Source organism: Lithobates pipiens, unplaced genomic scaffold, assembly GCF_037356315.1.
Source record: "Lithobates pipiens isolate NorthernLeopardFrog02 unplaced genomic scaffold, aLitPip1_a1.2 Scaffold_11, whole genome shotgun sequence".
Lineage (NCBI taxonomy): Eukaryota > Metazoa > Chordata > Amphibia > Anura > Ranidae > Lithobates > Lithobates pipiens.
Genome location: NW_027507696.1, coordinates 2914836 through 2938352, shown reverse-complemented (window position 1 = coordinate 2938352; position 23517 = coordinate 2914836). Strand labels below are relative to the sequence as shown.

Sequence of the window (23517 nt, the reverse complement as noted above, 5' to 3'; positions counted from 1 at the left end):
TGCTGAGATCATATCCACAGTAATCTCTTGCAACCAATCAACAAGCAGAAATCATGTGCTGTAACCTCTAGCAACTAATCAGTGAGCCGTAATGTGTGCTCTAACCTCTAGCAACCAGTCAGGGAGCAGTAATGATACACTGTAACCTCTGGCAAACAATCGCAACAGCCACCCGATCTGGTTCAGTAAACTGATTTTAAGTCTAGCTGCTATTTATTGTATGTCTCAGAGCAGGTGGAGAGCGAAACTGCATGGAGGGGGCCCCAAGAAAAGTTTTGCCCAGGGTCCAATCAATATTAAAGACGGCCCTGCCCACCATCCAAGCGGACATAGGGCTGGCAAAATTAGAGGGCCCCTCGCGGGCTCTCTTTGCTCGCCACGCTTTGGTCTCGGCCTCACTGCGCTCGACTCTTTTTATTCCAACTCTATGTCCACTTGAATGGTGGGGCTAGAACCTGGACTCACGGCCCAGGCGCCGTTCATCTTCGGGTATTTTCGGAATCTGTGTGTGCTGCGCAGTACACAGCGGACACTATCCGATGGGGGACTCTATATGATAGGACGCCGGCAGGAAAAAGAAGCTTAAAAACGCACCTAAAAGCTTAGGCACGCCAAGCATTTTAGCGTCCATAGATTCCTTCGCTAATTATATTAATTTGTTCCGGGCCACTGGAATAAATGATTGGGGGGGGGGGGGGGGAGGCTTGGTAAAAGTAATATAACCTTCAGAAGGTCAACAAAAAAGGAAAAAAAATTGCGCTTTCATGAGTTCTCTGTATTTCTCTCATCAAAGGGCCCATTTAACAAAGTGAAGACAGTTAGCTTGCTCTAATTTATTCCTCTTCCACTAGCAGCGGAGAATCAGGTAGAGAAGAAATCGCAATTCATATGTTTACTTTAAATGATTAAATAGGATGATATTGTAATGTTTACAGATTATAAACATGCGTGATAGTATGTGCTGAATCCTGTACCAGCTGGAGAGCAGCTTGCCATCAGCTGTTCCATTCCCCTACCCCTCCTCTTGTAAAGCACCTGTTGTTGGTCCCTTTAAATTTTAAATCCCCCCCCCCCCCCCCCGACCCTACACTCAGTCAGTCCCCACGTGCTGCTTCAGTCGCTGTCTCCGATTATACCATAATAGTTCATCGCTATGGGCTCTATATTGGCAAAGATTCTCTTACCGACCATCAGCAGCCTGGCACTGGTGCCCACCATCAGCATTGCAGCCAAAAGGCAGTTCCACATGGAGGCTATGGTATATTTTTTCACCATGTTTTTCATTGCGGTAAGGCTTCTTTTATTCTGTTTTTTTTTTTACTGTTGTTCCATTGCGTGTCGACTAGAAAGGCAATACATGTAACATGAATGTGCTAAAAACTGTAGAAGCAAGTCATATCATCTCACGCCAATAAAGTCAGTCAAGGTAATAATTTGGCCTCTGAGACTGTCTGCAAGATCTGCTGGTTGCTTATTGCAACAAATCACCTTTAAACCATCAATAAAAAATGCTGAGGTTGAAGTTTGGTTGGGTACAATGGGCAACACATATAGTTTGCCTTTCAACCACTTAAACAAGACCCTCTACAGCATGGCAGATATAGTGCAGAACAAGGTACTAGTAAAGCCTTGTACACACGATCGAATTGTCCGGCGTACTTAGTCCGGCAAACAATCCGGCGGATAGTCCGGCGGACTTTCTAGCGAACGGACTTGGCCACACACGGACGCTCCGAAAGTCCGGCGATTTCTAACGCGATGACGTACAGCACGTACGACGGGACTAGAAAAAGGAAGTTCAATAGCCAGTAGCCAATAGCTTCCTTCTCGTACTTGCTTCTGAGCATGCGTCATTCTTAGTCCGCCGGACTAGCATACTCACGAACGTATTGTCCGCTGAAACCCAAGTCCGACAGGAAGATTGGAGTTCAAAAATACTTTCTAAGTCCGCCAGACTTTACGATTGAAAAAGTCCGCTGAAGCCCACACACGATTGGATTGTCCGGTGAAACCCAAGTCCGATGCTTGGGCTGCAAAACTACTTTCTAAGTCCGCCGGACTTTACGCTGGAAAAAGTCATCTGAAGCCCACACACGATCGGATTGTCCGGTGAAATGCGCTATGGCGGACTAAGTACGCCGGACAATTTGATCGTGTGTACGCGGCATAACACAACAAGGATCTGGATGGCTGCACTCCTAAAAAAAGCTTTAGGCTCCATGCACACTGGAGCTCATAAACTGCAGTTTATTGGAGTTTGGGCGTTTTTTTTTTTAAAAGCCCATAAACTCCACTCTATGTTAGCCTATGTGTCAATGCACACATGGACGTTTTTTAGCTTTAATGAGCAGTGGAGTTTATGGGCTTTTTTCTGAACGCCGGAAATTTGCGTTCAAAGTGCCGTTTTTTACCGCCAAAAAATGATAAACGCTCATAAACGCATAAACACGTGTTAATTAGTGTTCGGCATTCTATTTTTTTTCAACGCATTGTGGGAGTTTGGAATGCACTGTGGGATTTTTTGGAGTGTCCTCTGTGTATTTTTATTGAAAACGCCCATAAACGCTAATAAACGCTCATAAACGCTAGTACAAAACGCTGTTAAAAGCATGTTTTTCAACCAGCGTTTTCTGCCAGCAATCTGGCGTCAAGAAAAAGCTTTTTTGAGCTTCAGTGTGCATGGAGCCTAAAGCTTTTTTTTTTTTTTTTTTTTAGGAGTGCAGCCATCCAGATCCTTGTCGTTTAAAGCCCCATACACACTATCAGATTATCTGCTGAGTTTTTCCTTCAGATTTACCAAAACCATGTAGTAGAAGGTCCTGCCTGATTGCATACACATTGAAACTCCTAAGGTTTGTCCTCATATTATATGGTTTTGGTAAATCTGAAGGGAAAACTCAGCAGATAATCTGATAGTGTGTATGGGGCTTAACTTGTATGAGCCTGGCGATCTAGGCTAGCACCCAAACACAAGCAGCTGTTCACAAGTAGAGAGGAGCACAGATATCTGCAGTGGCGCAAGCTTTTGTATAGTCAAGCAGAACAAGATACTATTTAACACTGAAGGAAAAGAATTCTAGGAAAGGATGGAAAATATGGAAAGGATTCTTTACTGTAAGAGCAAGAGAGGATTTGAGCTGACTCTATAGATTGCTTCAATAAGCAGCTGAATTCATTTCTAAATGCACAAAATGTAACAATCTAAGACATATTTATAAGACACAACATCTCAGAATGTTGATTAAGGCCCCTATACAACACTTGTGAGACTTGTCCTGCGACTTGGGACTGCAAAGCTGCATGACAAATCGTAGGCAATGAGTACCGTTCATATCTGTGCGACTTCAAAGTAGCCCCTGCACTACTTTGGTCCAACTTCGATGCAACTTGAGGTCCACAGACCTCAAGATTACACAGGCATTGCTTCAAGTCGCATCAAAGCCGCGCGACTTCCGGTCGTAAAAGTGTAGAAGGGGCCTTGGGAGTACAGTATGTGATTACCTTCAGAGATCGGAAAGGTTTTTTGCCATTCTCTGGATCAACTTTAGGATTAGAATTTTCTTTTGTCTATTGGGTGAACTTTTTTTTTATTTCAACCTTTTTAACTTTTGCAGCTTTCTTTACAAAGGCAAGCAATCAAACAGGGCACAAAGCATAACTATTTTTATATGTACATTCTTTATGTTCAAATATTTACAATATCAGTTATTAAAGTGGGGTTCTAACCTAAAGTGGAACTTCCGCTCATCGGAAACCCTCCCCCACCTCCAGTGTCACAGTTGGCACCTTTCAGGGGGGAGGGGGGGTGCAGATACCTGTCCTGTCCCGGCGCGCTGTCTGCTGGGAAACACACGGGTCCCAGAGACAGCGCGGACCATTCCTATTGCGCTGTGCAACGCGCGCATGCGCAGTAAGGAACCGGGAAGTGAAGCCGCAACGATTCACTTCCTGATTCCCTCACGTGGAATGGCTGCGGCAGCAGCCGAGAGACGAGCGATCGATCGGCCTCGGCTGCCGACATCGCTGGACCCCGGGACAGGTGAGTGTCCATTTATTAAAAGTCAGCAGCTGCAGTATTTGTAGCTGCTGGCTTTTAATATTTTTTTTTTTTACAGTGAAAGCCCTCTTTAATCACACACAGATAGCCCTTGTACACACGATCAGAGATTCCGACGGAATGTGTCCGATCGGAGCGTTTTGTCGGAAATTCCGACTGTGTGTGGTCTGCATCAGACTGTTTCCGTCGGAATATCCGTCGGACCAAATTTTCCAACTTGCTGGAAATAATTTCCGACAACATGATTCGATCGGACATACTCCGATCATGTGTAGAGAATTCCGATCGGACAAAGTGCCACGCATGCTCAGATCAAATTCCTACATCAAAGCTATTGGCTACTAGCCTGAACGTAGTCCCATCGTAACGAAATGACGTCATCACGTTCTGAACGATCGGATTTTCCAACAACTTCGTCCGACCGTGTGTATGCAACAGTTTCGGACAAAATCCGTCGGACAAAATCTGACGGATTTGGTTGTCGGAATCTCCGACCGTGTGTACAAGGGCTAAGAGATCAACAGGAGATAAGATTATATTTACTAAATTGTTCGCCTTCTATTGTTATCAGATTGAAAAACAATCTCACGTGTGTGTTGCCAAAAAAAAATAAAAAAATCACCATTGATTAATATTGATTGCCAGTTGCCTCTGTGATTGATCTGTTCTAAACCATTATGGCCTGCAATACAGATGTTTTCAAAATGTTTTTTTTTCTTTTTTTTATTGAAAAAACAAACATTGCTCTTCCCATTTACCTGAAACTGCTTTAAAAAAATTACATCCCTTTCCCCAGATTAGATACTCCCTGCAGTGTATCTAATCTATAGAGGGAATGATGTGCACGCTCCCACAACATGATAATGTGCACAGCGCTTAAAGTGGTTGTAAAGTCATTTTGGGGACTTTTACCTACAGGAAAGCCTATAATAAGGCTTACCTGTAGGTAAAAAAAAATTCCCCTCGCAATGCGCCGCTGACTGCAGTGGCACATGAGCACAGGGGATTCCCGGCTGGAAGCCCGGCAGACGCCGGACCCTGCCGGGAAGAAATCTCCCACGCGCATGCGTGGGAGTGACGATATAGCGGCCACTCACAGTGCCGGAGCTGCGATACCTGGAAGAAACGCTGAGGGAACATGTCAGCTCCCTCTGCGTGGATCAGACCAGATGTCGGGGCCTCGTTCTAAGGTAAGTATTTCATAATGAGCTAGTATGCGGTGCATACTACTTTTCCTTTGCAGTTGAGGAAAAAAATTAAAATAATTCAGCGGGTTTACAACCGCTTTATTCGAACAAGCTGATTGGCTATTGTGTACATCTGCACCTGATTTTGCATTATTCGTTTTCAGTAAATCAACCCCAATTGACACAATTCCCTGCTTTCTGTTCTTTGTATGCAATTGTCACAGCATTCTTTTTTTTAAATCACACCTTAAAAAACGTCGCCACACTCAGTTTTTGCCACATTGCATGCACTACCCCAGTGGTTTCCAAGCTGTGGCCCCGGGGGGGGGGGGGGGGGTCAGATGTGGCCCTTTGCTTGGCTTTATCTGGCCCTTGGGGCACTATTCCACCAACTGACACCAACGATAAGACACAATTCCGCCCACAGACACCATTAACCCCCCCTGGCGGTATTCCCGAGTCTGGCTCGGGGTGGAAGTTTTATACCAAAAGCGGTAACCCCGAGCCAGACTCCGGATCGCATCGCTGTATGCAGGAGGAGGTTTACTTACCTTCTCCCCTGGATCCAGCGATGTCCCCCCCCCCCCCCCCCGCTGTACGAGCGGCTTGTCCTCCGCTCAATTCATCACGGAGCCGATCTCCGTTCCCTGCGAGCGTTGCGACACACGGGGACGGAGATCGGCGCCAAATTCAAAAAGTGAAACACACACATTACATACAGTATAATGTAATCTTACAGATAACATTGCTGTATGTAATAATTTCACATCCCCTTTGTCCCTAGTGGTCTGCCCAGTGTCCTGCATGCAGTTTTACATAATAAAAACTGTTCTTTATGCCTGGAAACTGGAGATTGTCCATAGCAACCAAAACTGTCCCCTTTACATCAAAAATGATTTTAGACCAGCTAGAAAACAGCGATAATAAATTGGAATCACTCGCAGAATTGAGCGATAGCGATTTGTGGGGAGATCCGTCATCAAATACTGAAAAGTAATGACAGCGACAATTCTGCAACTCAGCAAATTTCAGTGTATTTGATTTGATTACATTATTGAATCATTTTTATTATTGTTATATTATTATTTGGTATAATTATTTATAGTTATTTATTGTATTATAATTTAGGATTTCATTTTTAAAACTTTATCATACCCGGGATGTCTGCTAGACTATGGTTTGGACAGATTTAAGTGAGTTATTCCTAAGCCCTTGTACACACGGTCGGAGATTCCGTCGGAATGTTTCCTATCGGAGCGTTTTGTCAGATATTCCGACTGTGTGTGGTCTCCATCGGACTGTTTCCATCGGAGTATCCGACAGACCAAGTTTTCCATCTTGCCGGTAGAATTTTCCGACAAAACGCTCCGATCGGACATACTCCGATCATGTGTAACCTACTCCGACGGACAAAGTGCCACGCATGCTCAGATCAAGTTCATAGACCAAAGCTATCGGCTACTAGCCTGAACGTAGTCCCGTCCTAACGAAAAAAAACATCATCACGTTATGTACAATCAGTATTTCCGACAACTTAGTCCGACCGTGTGTATGCAACATCACTTCCGGACCTCTTCCGGAATTAATCCGTCGGAATTACTCCGATGGATTTGGTTGTCGAAATCTCCGACCGTGTGTACAAGGGCTTAGAATTACAGAACTACAATATAAAAACGCCAAATTTTCATGCAAAATAATTGTACCGCTTTCAGCACCTAAAATCCGATATAATCATACCGCCAGGGAGGTTAATGGGGCACAGTCCTTCCCATGGATGCCAACAATGGGGCACAGTCCTTCCCATGGATGCCAACAATGGGGCACAGTCCTTCCCATTGATACCAACAATGGGGCACAGTCCTTCCCATTGATACCAACAATGGGGCACAGTCCTTCCCATTGATACCAACAATGGGGCACAGTCCTTCCCATTGATACCAACAATGGGGCACAGTCCTTCCCATTGATACCAACAATGGGGCACAGTCCTTCCCATTGATACCAACAATGGGGCACAGTCCTTCCCATTGATACCAACAATGGGGCACAGTCCTTTCCATTGATACCAACAATGGGGCACAGTCCTTTCCATTGATACCAACAATGGGGCACAGTCCTTCCCATTGATACCAACAATGGGGCACAGTCCTTCCCATTGATACCAACAATGGGGCACTATTCTTCCCATTGATACCAACAATGGAGCACTATTCCTTCCAATAAAACTAATGATAGGGCACTGATGCCAAGGCATTTTCTACACCTACCAGGCCTCTAGCAGTCGGGGACCTTGCTACACCAGCATGAGGAAGACCCACCTGTAGTCATCCTCAATTGCACACCCCTCAGGTGATGGGAGGCATGGTGGCTGTTTTTCCTATTTCAGGCTGTGACAAACAACGGGGCACTTCATTGAAGGCCATGACACGCTGTCATCGCAGCTCAGACGCTTCATGTACACAGCTGGCACATTTCATCCCCACGTTAGGATGTGCCTCTTGCATTTTACATCAATGAATGTGCCCCGGGGCTCCAACAGATGACAAGGAACAGTGGCATTCCTGAGTATTTTGGGACACTGTAGAGTTCTTCTGACAGTTGATAGCAAAATGTCTTTCAGGCCTTTTAACCATTTGCCCCTCAGCTGTGACCACCCCTTAGATCAACAACAACTGTCGCTCTACACCCTTTCACCGCTGTGCAGTTTTTTTTTTTTTTTTAGGATCTTCATCATCTACTAATCATCTGCCCTCTTGTCTCTGTAGATGTACCATGTATGCGAAGGGCCCGGATTCTCCATGATTTGTTTCATGAGATACGATCTGCTGGAATACTTCAGTATCTACGGCACAGCCTTGTCCATGTGGGTGTCACTGATAGGTAAGTCTGCCGGCCCCATAGATGATTTTATCTTCTAAGAAACACAAGTAAAGAGCTAAAGGGAGCCAAAAAGCGTAAAGAGAATCAGCTGCTTTTTAAAGGCCTATTAAGCCGTAACAAATTTATGGACTGCAGGCAGCTAAAAATATGACCCAGTTATGTATTTATTAACCGCTTTCAGCCCCGGACCATTTCGCTGGCTTAAGACCAGACCACTTTTTTTTTGCGATTTGGCACTGCGTCGCTTTAACTGACAATTGGCGCGGTCGTGCGACGTGGCTCCCAAACAAAATTGACGTCCCTTTTTTTCCCACAAATAGAGCTTTCTTTTGGTGGTATTTGATCACCTCTGCGGTTTTTATTTTTTTGCGCTATAAACAAAAATAGAGCGACAATTTTGAAAAAAAAAACACATTATATTTTACTTTTTGTTTTAATAAATATCCCCCAAAAATGTATAAAAAACATTTTTTCCTCAGTTTAAGCTGATACGTATTCTACATATTTTTGGTTAAAAAAAAAAAAAATCGCAATAAGCGATTATTTTTGTCTGGTTTGCGCAAAAGTTATAGCGTTTACAAAATAGGGGATAGTTTTATGGCATTTTTATTAATACATTTTTTTTTTACTAGTAATGGCGGTGATCAGTGATTTTTATTGTGACTGCGACATTGCAGCGGACACATCGGACATTTTTGACACATTTTTGGGACCATTGTCATTTATACAGCAATCAGTGCTATACAAATGCAGTGATTCCTGTGTAAATGACACTGGCAGTGAAGGGGGTTAACCAGGGGGTGGCAGTGTAGGGGTTAAGTGTTCCTAGGGGCGTGTTACTAACTGTGGGGGGCTGGGCTTTGTGTTAGTGAACACTGATCTCTGCTCCAATCACATGGAGCAGAGATCAGCGTCACTTGTTGCTAGGCAGAACGGGGAGATGCTGTTTACAACGGCATCTCCTCGTTCAGCCGCCCCGTGAGACGATCGTGGGTATCCCCGCGGCGATCGAGTCCACGGGACCTGCGACCGGACTCACGGGGGTCCCGACTGGCACACGAGCACGCCGCGGGAGTGACATCATCGTGGCTCTGGCCAATCACATAGCCAAAGTGCCCAAACCCATAAGTAAGATTGGGGGGAAGATGTCAGCCCTCTCAGCAGTGACAAGCAGGAGGGCTTCGTTCCAAGGTGAGCATTTCATAATGTGCTAGTATGTGATGCATACTAGCACATTATGCCATTGCCTTGCAGGGTTATTATTTTTTTACAACAGCTGGGGTTTACTACTGCTTTAATGTAAGTCAACTTATCTATACGTGTTTAAAGTGGTTGTAAACCCATTACATATATCCAGTAAAGTGACTGGCCTCAGGTAATACACAAAGATAAAACAAATCCTCCTACATAGGTTGTACCCGATTTATCTGCAACCTTCTCTTTAAATCTGTTCATAGTGCAGAATTTAAAGCTCGCCTGAGATGTCAGAAAAAAAAAAGTGGGTGAAGAGCTGACGTTATACTCTGCAGAGCTCAGTAGCGGAGAGTTCTGAGAGCTGATTGGAGGGAAGGGACACAACCTCCTTCACACAGCTCACAGGAACAGAACTGAAGCTGTCAATCAGCTGGAGATCCCTCCCCTGTCACCATTTTCTCTTGGTGTCAGGAAAACTTGTCATAAGTGACTGATGCTGACAGCCAAGAAAAGAAGCAGCAGACAGAAATGACACTTAGTGCTCTTAACTGAGACAAGCACACACTATAGAAGGATATTCTTTGTACATGTTTCATGTTTGAGATTTGCAACCACTTTAAATTGTGTGTTTCTGTAAGCCCTTGTACACACGGTCAGATATTCCGACAACAAAATCCATCGGATTTTGTCCGAATCTGGTGTTGCATACACACGGTCGGATAAAGTTGTCGGAAAATCCGATCGTTCGGAACGTGATGACGTAATTTCGTTACGACGGGAATACGTTCAGGCTAGTAGCCAATATCTTTGGTCTAGGAATTTGATCTGAGCATGCGTGGCACTTTGTCCGATCTGAATTCTCTACAAACGATTGGACAAAGTCCGATCGGATCATGTTGTCGGAAAATTTTACAGCCCAGCTCTAAAACTTTGTCGGTCGGATATTTTGACGGAAACAGTCGGATGCAGCCCACACACGGTCGGATTATCCGACAACACGGTCCGATCGGACATTTTCCGTCGGAATGTCTGACCATGTGTACAGGGGCTAAGAGTTTTTTTTTTTTATTATGGGTGCACATGGGGGGGGGGGGCAACCAGGCAAAAATAGGGCTTTCTGTTTAGGAGTACAGCACAAAGATTATATAAATGGTCTTTCAGTCCATCCACATTGACTTGAAACTAAAGCCCGTGCGGCTGATTGATCTTACCTCTTCAATTATTCAATGGAGATTCTAAACTGCCTTATATACAGATGACCACTAGAGGGAGATTCAAAATCAATGTAGGCAATACTATCTTAAAAATATGGATCAGCAAACATGTAAAAATATGATTGTCACATTGGAGGTGACTCTCCGACAAAATCTACATTTCAAATCTGGGCTCACTGTAAATATTCTACCAGTAAGCTTGATAGGAGAACGTCTGTGGAACAATCCCATCTCCCAGCATTAGTAAAAGGGCTGCCATTGCCAGTGCCTAACCGTTGATTTTCTGTCTTTAGTGTTTAAATGTATAATCTTGGAAAGGTACATAGACATGTATGCCCACATCTTGAGGCGGTATATCTTGGTTTATAACTCCAGTTTAGCAACACCTCAAAGAAGAAATGTTCTATTTTTTAAAGATACATTTTTTACTTTAACCACTTGGGATCCGCGCTATTGCAAAATGACGGCAATAGCGCGGACCCACATTTTCGGGACTACGTCTATTGACGTAGTCCCGGTTACGAGCGGCCTGCGCGCCCCCTGAGGGGCGCGCGCGGCGCGCTCTGTGATCGGCGAGTCCGTGAGACTCGCCTGATCACCGATCCGTGTAAGGGGTCGATCCCGACCCCTTATCACGTGATCAGCTGTCAGCCAATGACAGCTGATCATGTGATAAAACGGAGCCGGTAATCGGCTAGTATTCCTCCTCGCGCTGACAGCGCGAGGAGAAAAAAAAAAAGCCGATCGCCGGCGGCCGTGTTCGGGACATCAGTCCCGATCACGGCCAGCAATTTAAACGGACACCTGCCCCCTGCCAGTGCCCACCTGCCACCCGCAGTGCCATCCTGAAATAAAGTAAGTGCCCCCCTGTCAGTGCCACCCAGCAGTGCCCATAGTGCCCACAGTGCCACCCAGCAGTGCCCACAGTGCCACCCAGCAGTGCCCACAGTGCCACCCACAGTGCCACCCAGCAGTGCCACCCACAGTGCCACCCAAAATCTGCCTCAAAGGTGCTGCACCCCAGTGCCGCCCATCAGTGCCCAGCAGTGCCGCCCATCAGTGCCCAGCAGTGCCGCCCATCAGTGCCCAGCAGTGCCACCTATCAGAGCCACCTATCAGTGCCACCTATCAGTGCCCATCAGTCCCATCTATCTGTGGTACCTATCAGTGCCCATCCGTGCCACCCATCCGTGCCACTTATCCGTGCCACCCATCCGTGCCATCTTATCTGTGCCCATCTTTGCCCATCAGTGCCGCCTTATCTGTGCCCATCGGTGCCGCCTTATCTGTGCCTATTAGTGCCGCCTTAACTATGCCTATCAGTGCCCACCAGTGCAGCCTATCAGTGCCCACCAATGCAGCCCATCAGTGCCCACCAATGCAGCCCATCAGTGCCCACCAATGCAGCCTATCAGTGCCGCCTAATCAGCGCACTTCAATGAAGGAGAAAAATGACCTGTTTGCAAAATTTTATAACAAACTATTAAAACATGATTTTTTTTTTTTTGCATCTTTTTTTGTTTGTTTAGCAAAAAATAAAACTCTGAGCTGTAACTAAATACCACCAAAAGAAAGCTCTATTTGTGGGAAAAAAATGATAAAAATTTCATTTGGGTACAGTGTTGTATGACCGCGTAATTGTCACTCAAAGTGCATCAGCGCTGAAAGCTGAAAATTGGTCTGGGACTGAGGGGGGTTTAAGTGCCCAGTAAGCAAGTGGTTAAAAACAATGGACTTTTTTTCAAAATAATTTAGAATGCTTTCATTACACTTTGTTTGAAATGTACAGAATACTTTCTAATTTAAAGGCTTTCTAATAAGAAAGATCATCATGGTCTCCCATGATGATCCTTTACTTTTGGTCTCCTTTACTTTTGACTGATCCCGTCAAACTGAAAATCCAAACATCGTGTAGGCAATGAAGAGGGGCATGGGGGGGGAGGAGGAGGGGGGGGGGGGTAACCCCCATTGACTCATTCGGCTGTTTAGTGAAAGGCAGGAGATAAAATGACATCAGGTTATTCACAGCATAGCAGTGAAATGAATCACAGAATAGTAATAAATAAAATATTGATATGCAGTATTTGTTTTTATGTACATACCTAGGACAGTATATGAGGATAAAAGTCAGTTTGTATATATGGCAGCTTTATGATTATAGATGAATCCACAGTCCGTACTGCCGCCTGCATTAGGGATGTGCATGGCGTGTATTCCTGCACATGTAGAAATATTGAAGTATGCATTAATAAACCTCTTTTTAAAGAGGAAGTAAACTCTCCCACTCTGATGCTTCTCTTCATTTAGTCCATTATAATAAGTCATTATCAGACTATAGCCACTGTAATCAGCCCAAATCACATATTACTGTTTAACCACTTGCTTACTGGGCACTTAAACCCCCCTCAGTCCCAGACCAATTTTCAGCTTTCAGCGCTGATGCACTTTGAATGACAATTACGCAGTCATACAACACTGTACCCAAATTAAATTGTTATCATTTTTTTCCCACAAATAGAGCTTTCTTTTGGTGGTATTTAGTTACAGCTCGGAGTTTTATTTTTTGCTAAACAAACAAAAAAAGATGCAAAAAAAAAAAAATCATGTTTAATAGCTTGTTATAAAATTTTGCAAACTGGTCATTTTTCTCCTTCATTGAAGTGCGCTGATTAGGCGGCACTGATAGGCTGCATTGGTGGGCACTGATGGGCTGCATTGGTGGGCACTGATGGGCTGCATTGGTGGGCACTGGTGGGCACTGATGGGCATAGTTAAGGCGGCACAGATGGGTGGCACGGATGGGTGGCACGGATGGGCACTGATAGGTACCACTGATAGATGGGACTGATGGGCACTGATGGGTGGCACTGCTGGGCACTGATGGGCGGCACTGCTGGGCACTGGTAGATGACAATGATGGGCACGGATAAGTGGCACTGGGGTGCAGCACCTTTGAGGCAGATTGTGGGCACTGCTGGGTGGCACTGTGGGCACTGCTGGGTGGCACTGACGGGGAGCACTTACTTTTAAAACATTTGGCACTGCAGGGGGCAGGTGGGCACTGGCAGGGGGCAGGTGGGCACTAGCAGGGCTGGCCGTGATCGGGACTGATGTCCCGATCACGGCCGCCAGTGATCGGCTTTTTTTTTTTCCTCGCGCTCTCAGCGCGAGGAGGAATAATAGCCGATTACCGGCTCCGTTATATCACATGATCAGCTGTCATTGGCTGACAGCTGATCACGTGATAAGGGGTCGGGATCGACCCCTTGCACGGATCGGTGATCAGGCGAGTCTCATGGACTCGCCGATCACAGAGCGCGCCGCGCGCACCCCTCAGGGGGCGCGCAGGCCGCTCGTGCACGGGACGACGTCAATAGACGTAGTCCCGGCAAAGGAGATCCGCGCTGTAGCCGTCATTTGGCTATAGCGCGGATCTCAAGTGGTTAAAGAAACTTTAAAAAAACTTGTTTCCAGGGGTTAGGCAGCGCCATCTTAAGTATTGTTTTCTGAGTCCACAGTGGAGTGTATTTCCGCCCCTTACATTGAGCACTTCCTGTACTGTTAACCAAGCCTCCTTCTCAATCTAACGTTTCTATGGCAACCCTGCTTCCCTGTTCATAGCTTACTTGTTTATTTCATAGTATTTACTTGTGCCGATGTCTAATGTTTCCCTTTGTCAGATGTATCAGCTTCAGGGGATAAGACTGCAGTAATGGCCAAGTTTAGACTGTATGTGAGGTCACATGGTGTGTAGGAGGAAGCTCTGAGTGATAAGCAGAGTTCAGTGTTGTGCCGCAGGAAGTCCTGATAACAGATAGATAAGACAGAGAGTGTGCCCTAAATCAGGGGAGATCTGGGCATGCTCAGTGACTTCATTCTACAGAACAACAAGGAATACAACAATACTAAGCAAGTAAGGAGATATCTACAAGCCGTGTTCATTTGGGTTTTTTATGCTGATTTACATGGGACAAAGTTGTGGGGGAGGGTTTACAACCACTTTAACACTGTTGCTTGTTTAGCCTTGGCAGAGTTCGATGAGCCCAAGAGGTCCACGCTGGTCATGTTTGGTGTTCTTACCATCGCAGTGACAATATATCAAGATCGCTTCGGATATGGTGTCTACTCAGGGCCTATTGGCACAGCAGTGCTGGTAATTACTGTCAAATGGGTGAGTAATGCTACCAGGCAGCACGTTAGTCACATTCCAATTCTAGATTCAAGATACTGTATATCTGCCAAAAAACATATTTCTCAGATATAGGTGGATTATGGCCTAGTTCTGATCTTTAGAGCTTTAATTTTCCATTAGCCCCTGTACACCCGGTCGGACATTCCGACAACAAAATCCATCAGATTTTGTCCGACGGATTTTGTCCGAAACCGGTGTTTAATACATATAGTCGGACAAAGTTGTCGGAAAATCCGATCGTTCAGAACGCGGTGACGTTATTTCGTTACGACGGGACTACGTTCAGGCTAGTAGCCAATAGCTTTGGTCTAGGAATTTGATCTGAGCATGCATGGCACTTTGTCCGATCGGAATTCTCTAGAAACGATCGGACAAAGTCCGATCGGATCATGTTGTGGGAAAATTTTATAGCCCAGCTCTAAAACTTTGTTGGTCGGATATTCCGACGGAAACAGTCCAATGTAGCCCACACACAGTCGGATTATCCAACAACGCGGTCCGATCGGACATCTTCTGTCGGAATGTCCGACCGTGCGTACAAGGGGTAAGAGAAAATAAAATTCAAGCATTGAGAGTGTGAGTCCCTCATAATGTCCACAGCTGGCGTACAACCTAAGAATCCACCAATAGAGTTCAAAAGAGATAGTATAAATTGTCAGGTGGTTTAAGAAGGAACTGAACTCTGGATGCTGTTCCCAGAAAGGGCAGGCAAAAGGAAAAGGACTGGCCAACAGAACAGTGGTGACCCTAATGACCGGTGGGGCAATATTTAAGCAGCAGTAGGATAGGTGCAGAAAGCAAACATCCACTAAACGAATGAAGCAGAAGCAGGGAAGTCCTTGCACTGCAGGTCCTCAGGTACATCTTCCTCTCCCGCAATGGAAACAGTGAGCAGTACAACAGTGACATCATAAAATTTTACTCCGAATCTGGTGTGACTAACATTCAGAGTCTCCTATTTTTCTGAAAGGAACTCAAGACAAGAGGTACATTTTTCAGGATGCTGCTTAGGTACATTGACATTTTTAGATGTTCCTTGAGGTGACTGTATTAGTGGACTTGTAAGAAAAATGAGTACTGTTCTACCAAGTTTTTGGCAGACTGACCCCATACACCACCATTAATATGGAGATATGAAGGACAATCATACTGCAACTTTGCCCTGACCCCACAAACCCCCCTCCCCCATCCTAATCACCCACACCCCAAGATTACATACCTCATGGTCATGCATGGGCGTCAGCAGAACTTTATTCAGGGGGGGGGGGGCATCATTTTAGGGTCACCCATGCACTGCCCCTTTTCGACAATGTCTTTATCACATTATCATGGTCAGAGACTGCAGACGTAGCACAGTCCCTAGGATAAGTAATGGATAATGGCCAACAGCCCATCTTACTAGACCCAGCGAAACTACAGCAATGATCACTCACTATGGGTTCCCCGGGGCGACTCTGGTCAGTAGTGTAGCATGTCTCTACCCTGGTAGTGGCTTAGTCTCTCTCTCTCGGGTGGTGCTGAGCAGCGTGGCTCTCTCTCTGGTGGTGCCGGGCAGCGTGGCTCTCTCTCTGGTGGTGCCGGGCAGCACACTCCTCATTCTTTGTCCTGTAGCGCTCTCTCCCTCAGCTGTTTTCCAGGCTGCAGTCTCTCAATCTCTCTCTTGATCGAGCTGTAGCCTCCTCCCTGCAAAAAATGGGGCCGCCAATCTTTAGGACTACATGTCCCATAATGCTCTCCTCTCCTAGTCTCCTTTAATTGGCTCTCAGTTGTGCCCAATAGGAAGGAAGCTGGGGGAACCTGATGAGAGCCGCCATCTCTTCTCCATGACAGGAGAAGGGGGGGAAGCAGGGGAAAACTCTGACAGCTGGCAGCTCACCTTTCTCCTGGCACAGTGCCGAGTTCTCTGCTGGACAGAGCAGGGAAAAGAGCCGAAGTCACACTACACTGATGGGGGGGGGGGGGCTTGACAGCACCTTGATGGTGTCACCCCACCCGCACCCCAATAGCAACGCAACTGTGCTGAATTTAAGATCCGAGCCTTAATTCCCCGGGGGGGGGGGGGGGGACTTGACCCCACTTGCCCCTACCTGCAGACGCTCATGGTATAAATAACAATATAGTATTTACAATGCTCTGATGGGATTCCAAATGTGTTGATTTTAGTTGGGATCAAGTGAAGTTATAATTACATTAGGGTACTTGTCTCTTCCTAATTATTCACAGGAGAAGAAATTAGGGATCCCACCCTTCCCCACTCTATGCAAAACTAAGAAAATTCTTTGGGCTGGTGGCCAACTGTAAGGCCCCTTTCACACGGACGGATAGAGCGGTGCTTTTAGCTGCGGATTTTCTAGTTTTCTACCGCAGCTAAAAGCACACAATGCTTTCCTATGGCCCCATTCACACACAGCGTTTAGCCGCGATTTTGTTACATGCGGTTTGGTGCGAATAGAAAAAATTGAATTGAATGTGTCCAAGTGCGATGTAGCGCAGCAATATGCACATAACCGCAGGTAATCGCAGTCTTTTGTGTCAACTGCGGATAGCAGCGTGAGAAGGGATTCAAGGGACCAAAAAAAGAAGAAAAAAAAAGGGTTGCTATGGGAACGACTATATTAGATAACTACAGCTGAACGCAACTGCACAGAAACGCACGTAAACGCAGGTAATTGCACTGTACAAATGCAGAAGAAAAAAATAAACATGCTAAACTGCGGCAGAACAGCCGTCCGTGTGAAAGGGGCCTTAAAAGCTATGTTCTAACTAATAAACATAAGGATAAAACATTTTTTTTTATTATTGCAACAAGACAAATAGACAAATACTGATAAGTCCAATCAGAGCTGCTGCAACTGCTTGTTTTATGACATTCCTGCTTTGTAACATCAAATGTTTTGTTACATTTTTTTCACAGCTGAGCAAAATGAAGGAAACAAAAAGCCTCTACCCAGACAAGAGCGTGTACACGCAGCAGATAGGTCCTGGATTCTGCTTTGGTGCTCTTGCATTAATGCTGCGTTTTTTCTTTGAGGTAACAAAATGAGTTTTCTTCTTTCCCGTTGCTTTTATCCACTATTTGATTTTATATATTATACATTAACCACTTTCAGCCCCCGGACCATTTTGCTGGTCAAAGACCAGACCACTTTTTGCGATTCGGCACCGCGTCGCTTTAACTGACAATTGCGCGGTCATGCGACGTGGCTCCCAAACAAATTTGACATCCTTTTTTTCCCACAAATAAAGCTTTCTTTTGGTGGTATTTGATCACCTCTGCGGTTTTTATTTTTTGCGCTATAAACAAAAATAGAGCGACATTTTTGAAGAAAAAAAAAACGCATTATTTTTTACTTTTGTCATAATAAATATTCCCTAAAAATATATAAAAAAACATTTTTTTCCCTCAGTTTAGGCCGATACGTATTGTTCTACATATTTCTGGTAAAAAAAAAAAATCGCAATAAGCAATTATTGATTGGTTTGCGTGAAAGTTATAGCATTTACAAAATAGGGGATAGTTTTATGGCATTTTTATTAATAATTTTTTTTTTACTAGTAATGGCGGCGATCAGCAATTTTTATAGTGACTGTGACATTATGGCGGACACATTGGACATTTTTGACAGATTTTTGGGACCATTGTCATTTATACAGCAATCAGTGCTATATAAATGCAGTGATTCCTGTGTAAATGACACTGGCAGTGAAGGGGTTAACCAGTGGGTGGCAGTGTAGGGGTTAAGTGTTCCTAGGGGCGTGTTACTAACTGTGTGGGGGCTGGGCTTTCATTTAGTGAACACTGATCTCTGCTCCAATCACATGGAGCAGAGATCAGCGTCACTAGTTGCTAGGCAGAATGGGGAAATGCTATTTACGCGGCATTTCCTCCATTCAGCAGCCCCGTGAGACGATCGCGGGTATGCCCGCGGCGATCGAGTCCACGGGACCCGCGACCAGACTCACGGGGGTCCTAACCGGCAGGGCGGCTTTGATGATTGGACGTACCTGTACGCCAATATGCCTGCCTGTGCCTTTCTGCCGACGTACATCGGCGTGCGCCGGTCGGGAACCGGTTAAATTCATGGGGATGAGTCAAGACATTTTGACAAATATATGACATTGATATTTGACAAAAAATAAATTCGTGATTTTGCCAAAATACTCTTAAAAATGTCCACCAATACTGGCATTTTTTTTCTCGCTTGTGTGACATAGCTTTGTTGATTACCAAAAGCTATGCGATGTCCGTGTCACCGTGGACATGGTGATCAATTGCTTTTGATAAACAAAGTCATGTAAGCATGCACCAAGTCTTAAAAACATCAAATTATTATAATAAGACACAAAAAAAAATGTTAAAAGAATACCCTCTAATCCCGCGTGTACACACGTTCTGGCCAGAAAAAGACCGATGAGAGCTTTTCATCGGAAAATGCGACCGTGTGTACGCCCCATCGGAATTTAGATGTCCGAATTTCCGTCAGCCAAAAATTGATAGCATGTTCTCAATTTTCCCGACGGAAAAACTTTCTAATCGGTAATTCCGATCGTGTGCATGCAATTCCGACACGCCAAAACTCACGCATGCTCAGATTCAACTACGAGACAGAAGCTATTGGCTACTGAACTTCCTTTTTCTAGTCCCGTCGTACGTGTTGTACGTCACCGCGTTATAAACGATCGGAATTTGATGTGACCGTGTGTAGGCAAGACAGCTTGAGCCGAATTCCGTCGGAATTCCGTCTGGAAAACCATCAGAGCTTTTTCTGACGAGAATTCCGATCGCGTGTACGCGGCCTTAGTCCTTTCTCCTGTGATTTTCATTTATTTATTTATTTTTGTTGCGTATCGTGTTGTTTCGTTGCTGGAAACTTTTTAAATGAACCACTTTTTGTATCTTCAGGAATGGGATTACACCTACGTGCACAGTTTCTACCACTGCTCTCTGGCCATGTCCTTTGTGCTGCTTCTTCCCAAGATCAACAAGAAAGCAGGAAATGGAGGCACTCCCGCCAAGATGGACTGCTCCACGCTGTGTTGTTGCGTCTGCTAGAACGTACAATGCTTTGACCAAAAATTTCGACAATTTTAGCTGCTGCGACTCAGGGGAAGGCACAAAGAATTTCGGCACACAGCCAGGGGGTTATATATACTTAGCTGTCTTTTTTTATGACTCAGATTTTGGTAGACAAAAGTGGACAGTTGGATACATCCCAAAGATTTTGCTGCCAGCCAAAGACCCTGTATTTTCTCGTGTTTTGGTAGGGCTGGGACTGGGACTTCTAGGCTGGGTACACAAGAACAATGAAGCTGTATAGAAGGACTAACGCATTTAGTGCTATCAGTGCTAGATGGCCAGTTGAAGAACTAGCTAGGTGCTTGGTTTCAGTGTCTGCAAGTACATGACCTCAGAGCTGTTCTTTAAAGGTCGGAGGAGCCAATTTTATTAGTAGAGCGAAGCTCCACTTATTGGGGCATTATTGGAATAGTTCTTTAGTATTCATTGCTGGTAAAGTCAATGGTGGGAAGATTTTAGATTTTCTGCTTTTGGCCTATTGTAGGTTTTCGCTTTCCACTTAAAGTGATTCTAAAGGCTCAAGATTACTTACCTCAATGCAGTTTATGAATTAGGGCAAGGGGTATGCAACCTTGAAGTGGTGGATATCTACCCAAACAACATGGGAGAAGTCAAAGATCACCGGACACAGTGTCACCTCCTCACACCTGATGACTATGTTGCAATCGTGTGCATTGCACGGCAATCATGGGTTTAAGGCTGGGTTCACACCGCTGCGATGCGGGAACGCCGCAAATCCGCGGCGTTTTACCGCATCGCACACCTCCCGCCGGCAGTTCACACTGCCCTATGCGGACGGCTGGGAGTGTCAATGATATGTTAATGACACCCCCAGATCCGTCCGCATATCGCAGTGCGATCTGCTGACTCGCACAGGAATCGGATCGCATGGTGTGAACACCCATGCGATCCGATTCTGTTGCGGACCAAAAAAAGGGTCCCGTGCGAGTTTGCTGCGGGAGCGATGCGAATTCAGCCATACTATCTGTATGGCTGTACTCGCATCGCTACGGAGATCGGATGTGATTTGCGGTGCGAATCACATCCGGATCTCCCCCCGCAGCAGTGTGAACCCAGCCTAAATCAGGTAGTTAGGAGGCAACATATCGCCCCAGCAGGAATTAAAACACACCTGTTGCTTTGTTGGGTGCTACCGCCTGCCAAACACAACCCATTTAACCACTTTCAGCCCCGGACCATTTTGCTGGTCAAAGACCAGACCACTTTTTGCGATTCGGCACTGCGTCGCTTTAACTGAAAATTGCGCAGTCGTGCGACGTGGCTCCCAAACAAAATTGACGTCCTTTTTTTCCCCACAAATAGAGCTTTCTTTTGGTGGTATTTGACCACCCCTGCGGTTTTTATTTTTTGTGCTATAAACAAAAATAGAGCAACAATTCTGAAAAAAATGCATTATTTTTTACTTTTTGTTATAATAAATATCCCCCAAAAATATATAAAAAAACATTTTTTTCCCTCAGTTTAGGCCGATACGTATTCTTCTACATATTTTTGGTAAAAAAAAAAAATCGCAATAAGCGATTATTGTTTGGTTTGCACAAAAGTTATAGCGTTTACAAAATAGGGGATAGTTTTATGGCTTTTTATTAATAATTTTTTTTTTACTAGTAATGGCGGCGATCAGCAATTTTTTTTTTTTTATTATTGTGACTGCGACATTATGGTGGACACATCGGACATTTTTGACACGTTTTTGGGACCATTGTCATTTATACAGCAATCAGTGCTATATAAATGCAGTGATTCCTGTGTAAATGACACTGGCAGTGAAGGGGTTAACCAGTGGGTGGCAGTGTAGGGGTTAAGTGTTCCTAGGGGTGTGTTACTAACTGTGGGGGGCTGGGCTTTAATTTAGTGAACACTGATCTCTGCTCCAATCACATGGAGCAGAGATCAGCGTCACTAGTTGCTAGGCAGAATGGGGAGATGCTGTTTATAACGGCATTTCCTCGTTCAGCCGGCCCGTGAGACGATCGCGGGTATGCCCGCGGCGATGGAGTCCGTGGGACCCGTGAACGGACTCACGGGGGTCCCGACCAGCACTGGCGGCAAATTTAAAGGGACCTACAGGTGCGCCCATTTGCCTGTCCGTGCCATTCTGCCGACGTACATCGGCGTGCGCTGGTCGGAAACCGGTTAAGTAAATGGGGCCACTCTGCAACAACTGCTTACTTCTGCAGGGTCCAAGGGGTTAAAGCAGGTGGTGAGAGAGGAACATAACATTGCCAGCTTTAACCTCTTGTTTGCTGTACTGCAGAAGGTTGCAGGGCATTTGCAGAGTGGCCTCATTCACTTGAATGGATCATGCTTTGCAGTTGCTACACCCACAAACCATGACAGAACATATAACTTTTTTTTTTTTATAACTTTGTTTTAACTCCCCCCAAACTGCAAAATGTAAATTAAACCTTATGCCGCGTACACACGATCGGATTTCTCGTTGGAAAAAGATATGACGGCTTTTCCAACGGGATTCTACTCAAGTTTGCCTTGCATACACCCAGTCACGCAAAACTTCGTTGAAATTACGACTGTTAAGAACGCGGTGACATACAACACTACGACGAGCCGAGAAAATGAAGTTCATTGCTTCCGAGCGTGCGTTGAATTGTTTCCGAGCATGCGTAGGAATTTTGCACGTCCGAATTGCAACAAACGATCGCATTTTGGGATAGGAACTTTTCCCAACTGAAAAATTGAGAGCATGCTCTCAATCTTTTGCTGGCTGGAATTCCGCCAACAAAAGACCGATGGAACGTACACGCAATCGCATTTTCCGACGAAAAACTCCCATCAGTCTTTTGCGGGCCGAAATTCCGATCGTGTGTACGCGTCATTACTGTTCTGAGCCCCCTATAAGGTTGCTTTCACACTGATGTGCTGCGGTTTACCTGCACTGAGGGTACAGTGCATCTAATACCTTCCTGGGTGCCATAGACTTATTATAGCCTGCAGATGTGATGCACTTTGTGAAAGCTCACCAAAACTCCTGCATTCAGAAAGTGTGCTAAACCTGCAGGATATAATTGAAGTCTATGGCTAAGCACAGTAGACCCGCAGGAAAGCTGGAGGTACATTTCCCTGCACCTGCAGTGTGCTGCTGGCACCACTCTGGAGACCATTAGCCGGGATAAGAGGTGGAGTGCAGTTGGCATCACTCCACATGGTACAGGTGTCAGCACTACTGAGAAAGCATCGGCTTATGTGGCTCTTGCTCCCTACTACAGCTTCAACTTTACAAGTAGTCCTTCTGCATTGCACGCTGTTTGATGCGCTGGGATGGCAGGACAGCAAGCCCAGACCGCGATCTACCAATCACCTGACCATGATCTACTGGTAGATTGCAATCTACTGGTTGCTGACCCCTGCATTAGGGTAAAAAAAAAACCTTCTGTATGCAGCTTCCCTTCCAGCCCCCCCCCCCCCCCCCTTGAGCAAGGGTTGACACCCATCTGTGCTCTGTGTATGAATGGAAGCACAGAGTGCAGCTCAGGAGCGAGCCTGCTCAAGTGCCCCCATAGCAACAGGCTTGCTATTGGGAGCGTTTAGCAGAGGGGAGGAGCCAGGACCACAGGCGAGGGGACCAAAAAAAGAAGAGGATCACAGCTGCTCTGTGTAAAACCATTGCACAGAGAAGGTAAGTAGAACATGTTTCCTTTACAATCACTTTAAAGTAGAAATAAAGACAACACTTT

The 23517-nt window shown here is 45.4% G+C and overlaps 1 protein-coding gene across 1 annotated transcript; it reads left to right on the top strand.

Annotated features, from left to right (window-relative positions):
- Nucleotides 1–1089: 1089 nt before the first annotated feature.
- Nucleotides 1090–20492, top strand: MYMK (myomaker, myoblast fusion factor). The gene is made up of 5 exons (XM_077470251.1): nucleotides 1090–1288; nucleotides 8010–8124; nucleotides 14555–14703; nucleotides 17639–17755; nucleotides 19628–20492. The coding sequence occupies exons 1-5, from the start codon at nucleotides 1154–1156 to the stop codon at nucleotides 19775–19777; spliced, it is 666 nt and encodes a 221-aa protein (XP_077326377.1). The 5' UTR covers nucleotides 1090–1153; the 3' UTR covers nucleotides 19778–20492.
- Nucleotides 20493–23517: the final 3025 nt, after the last annotated feature.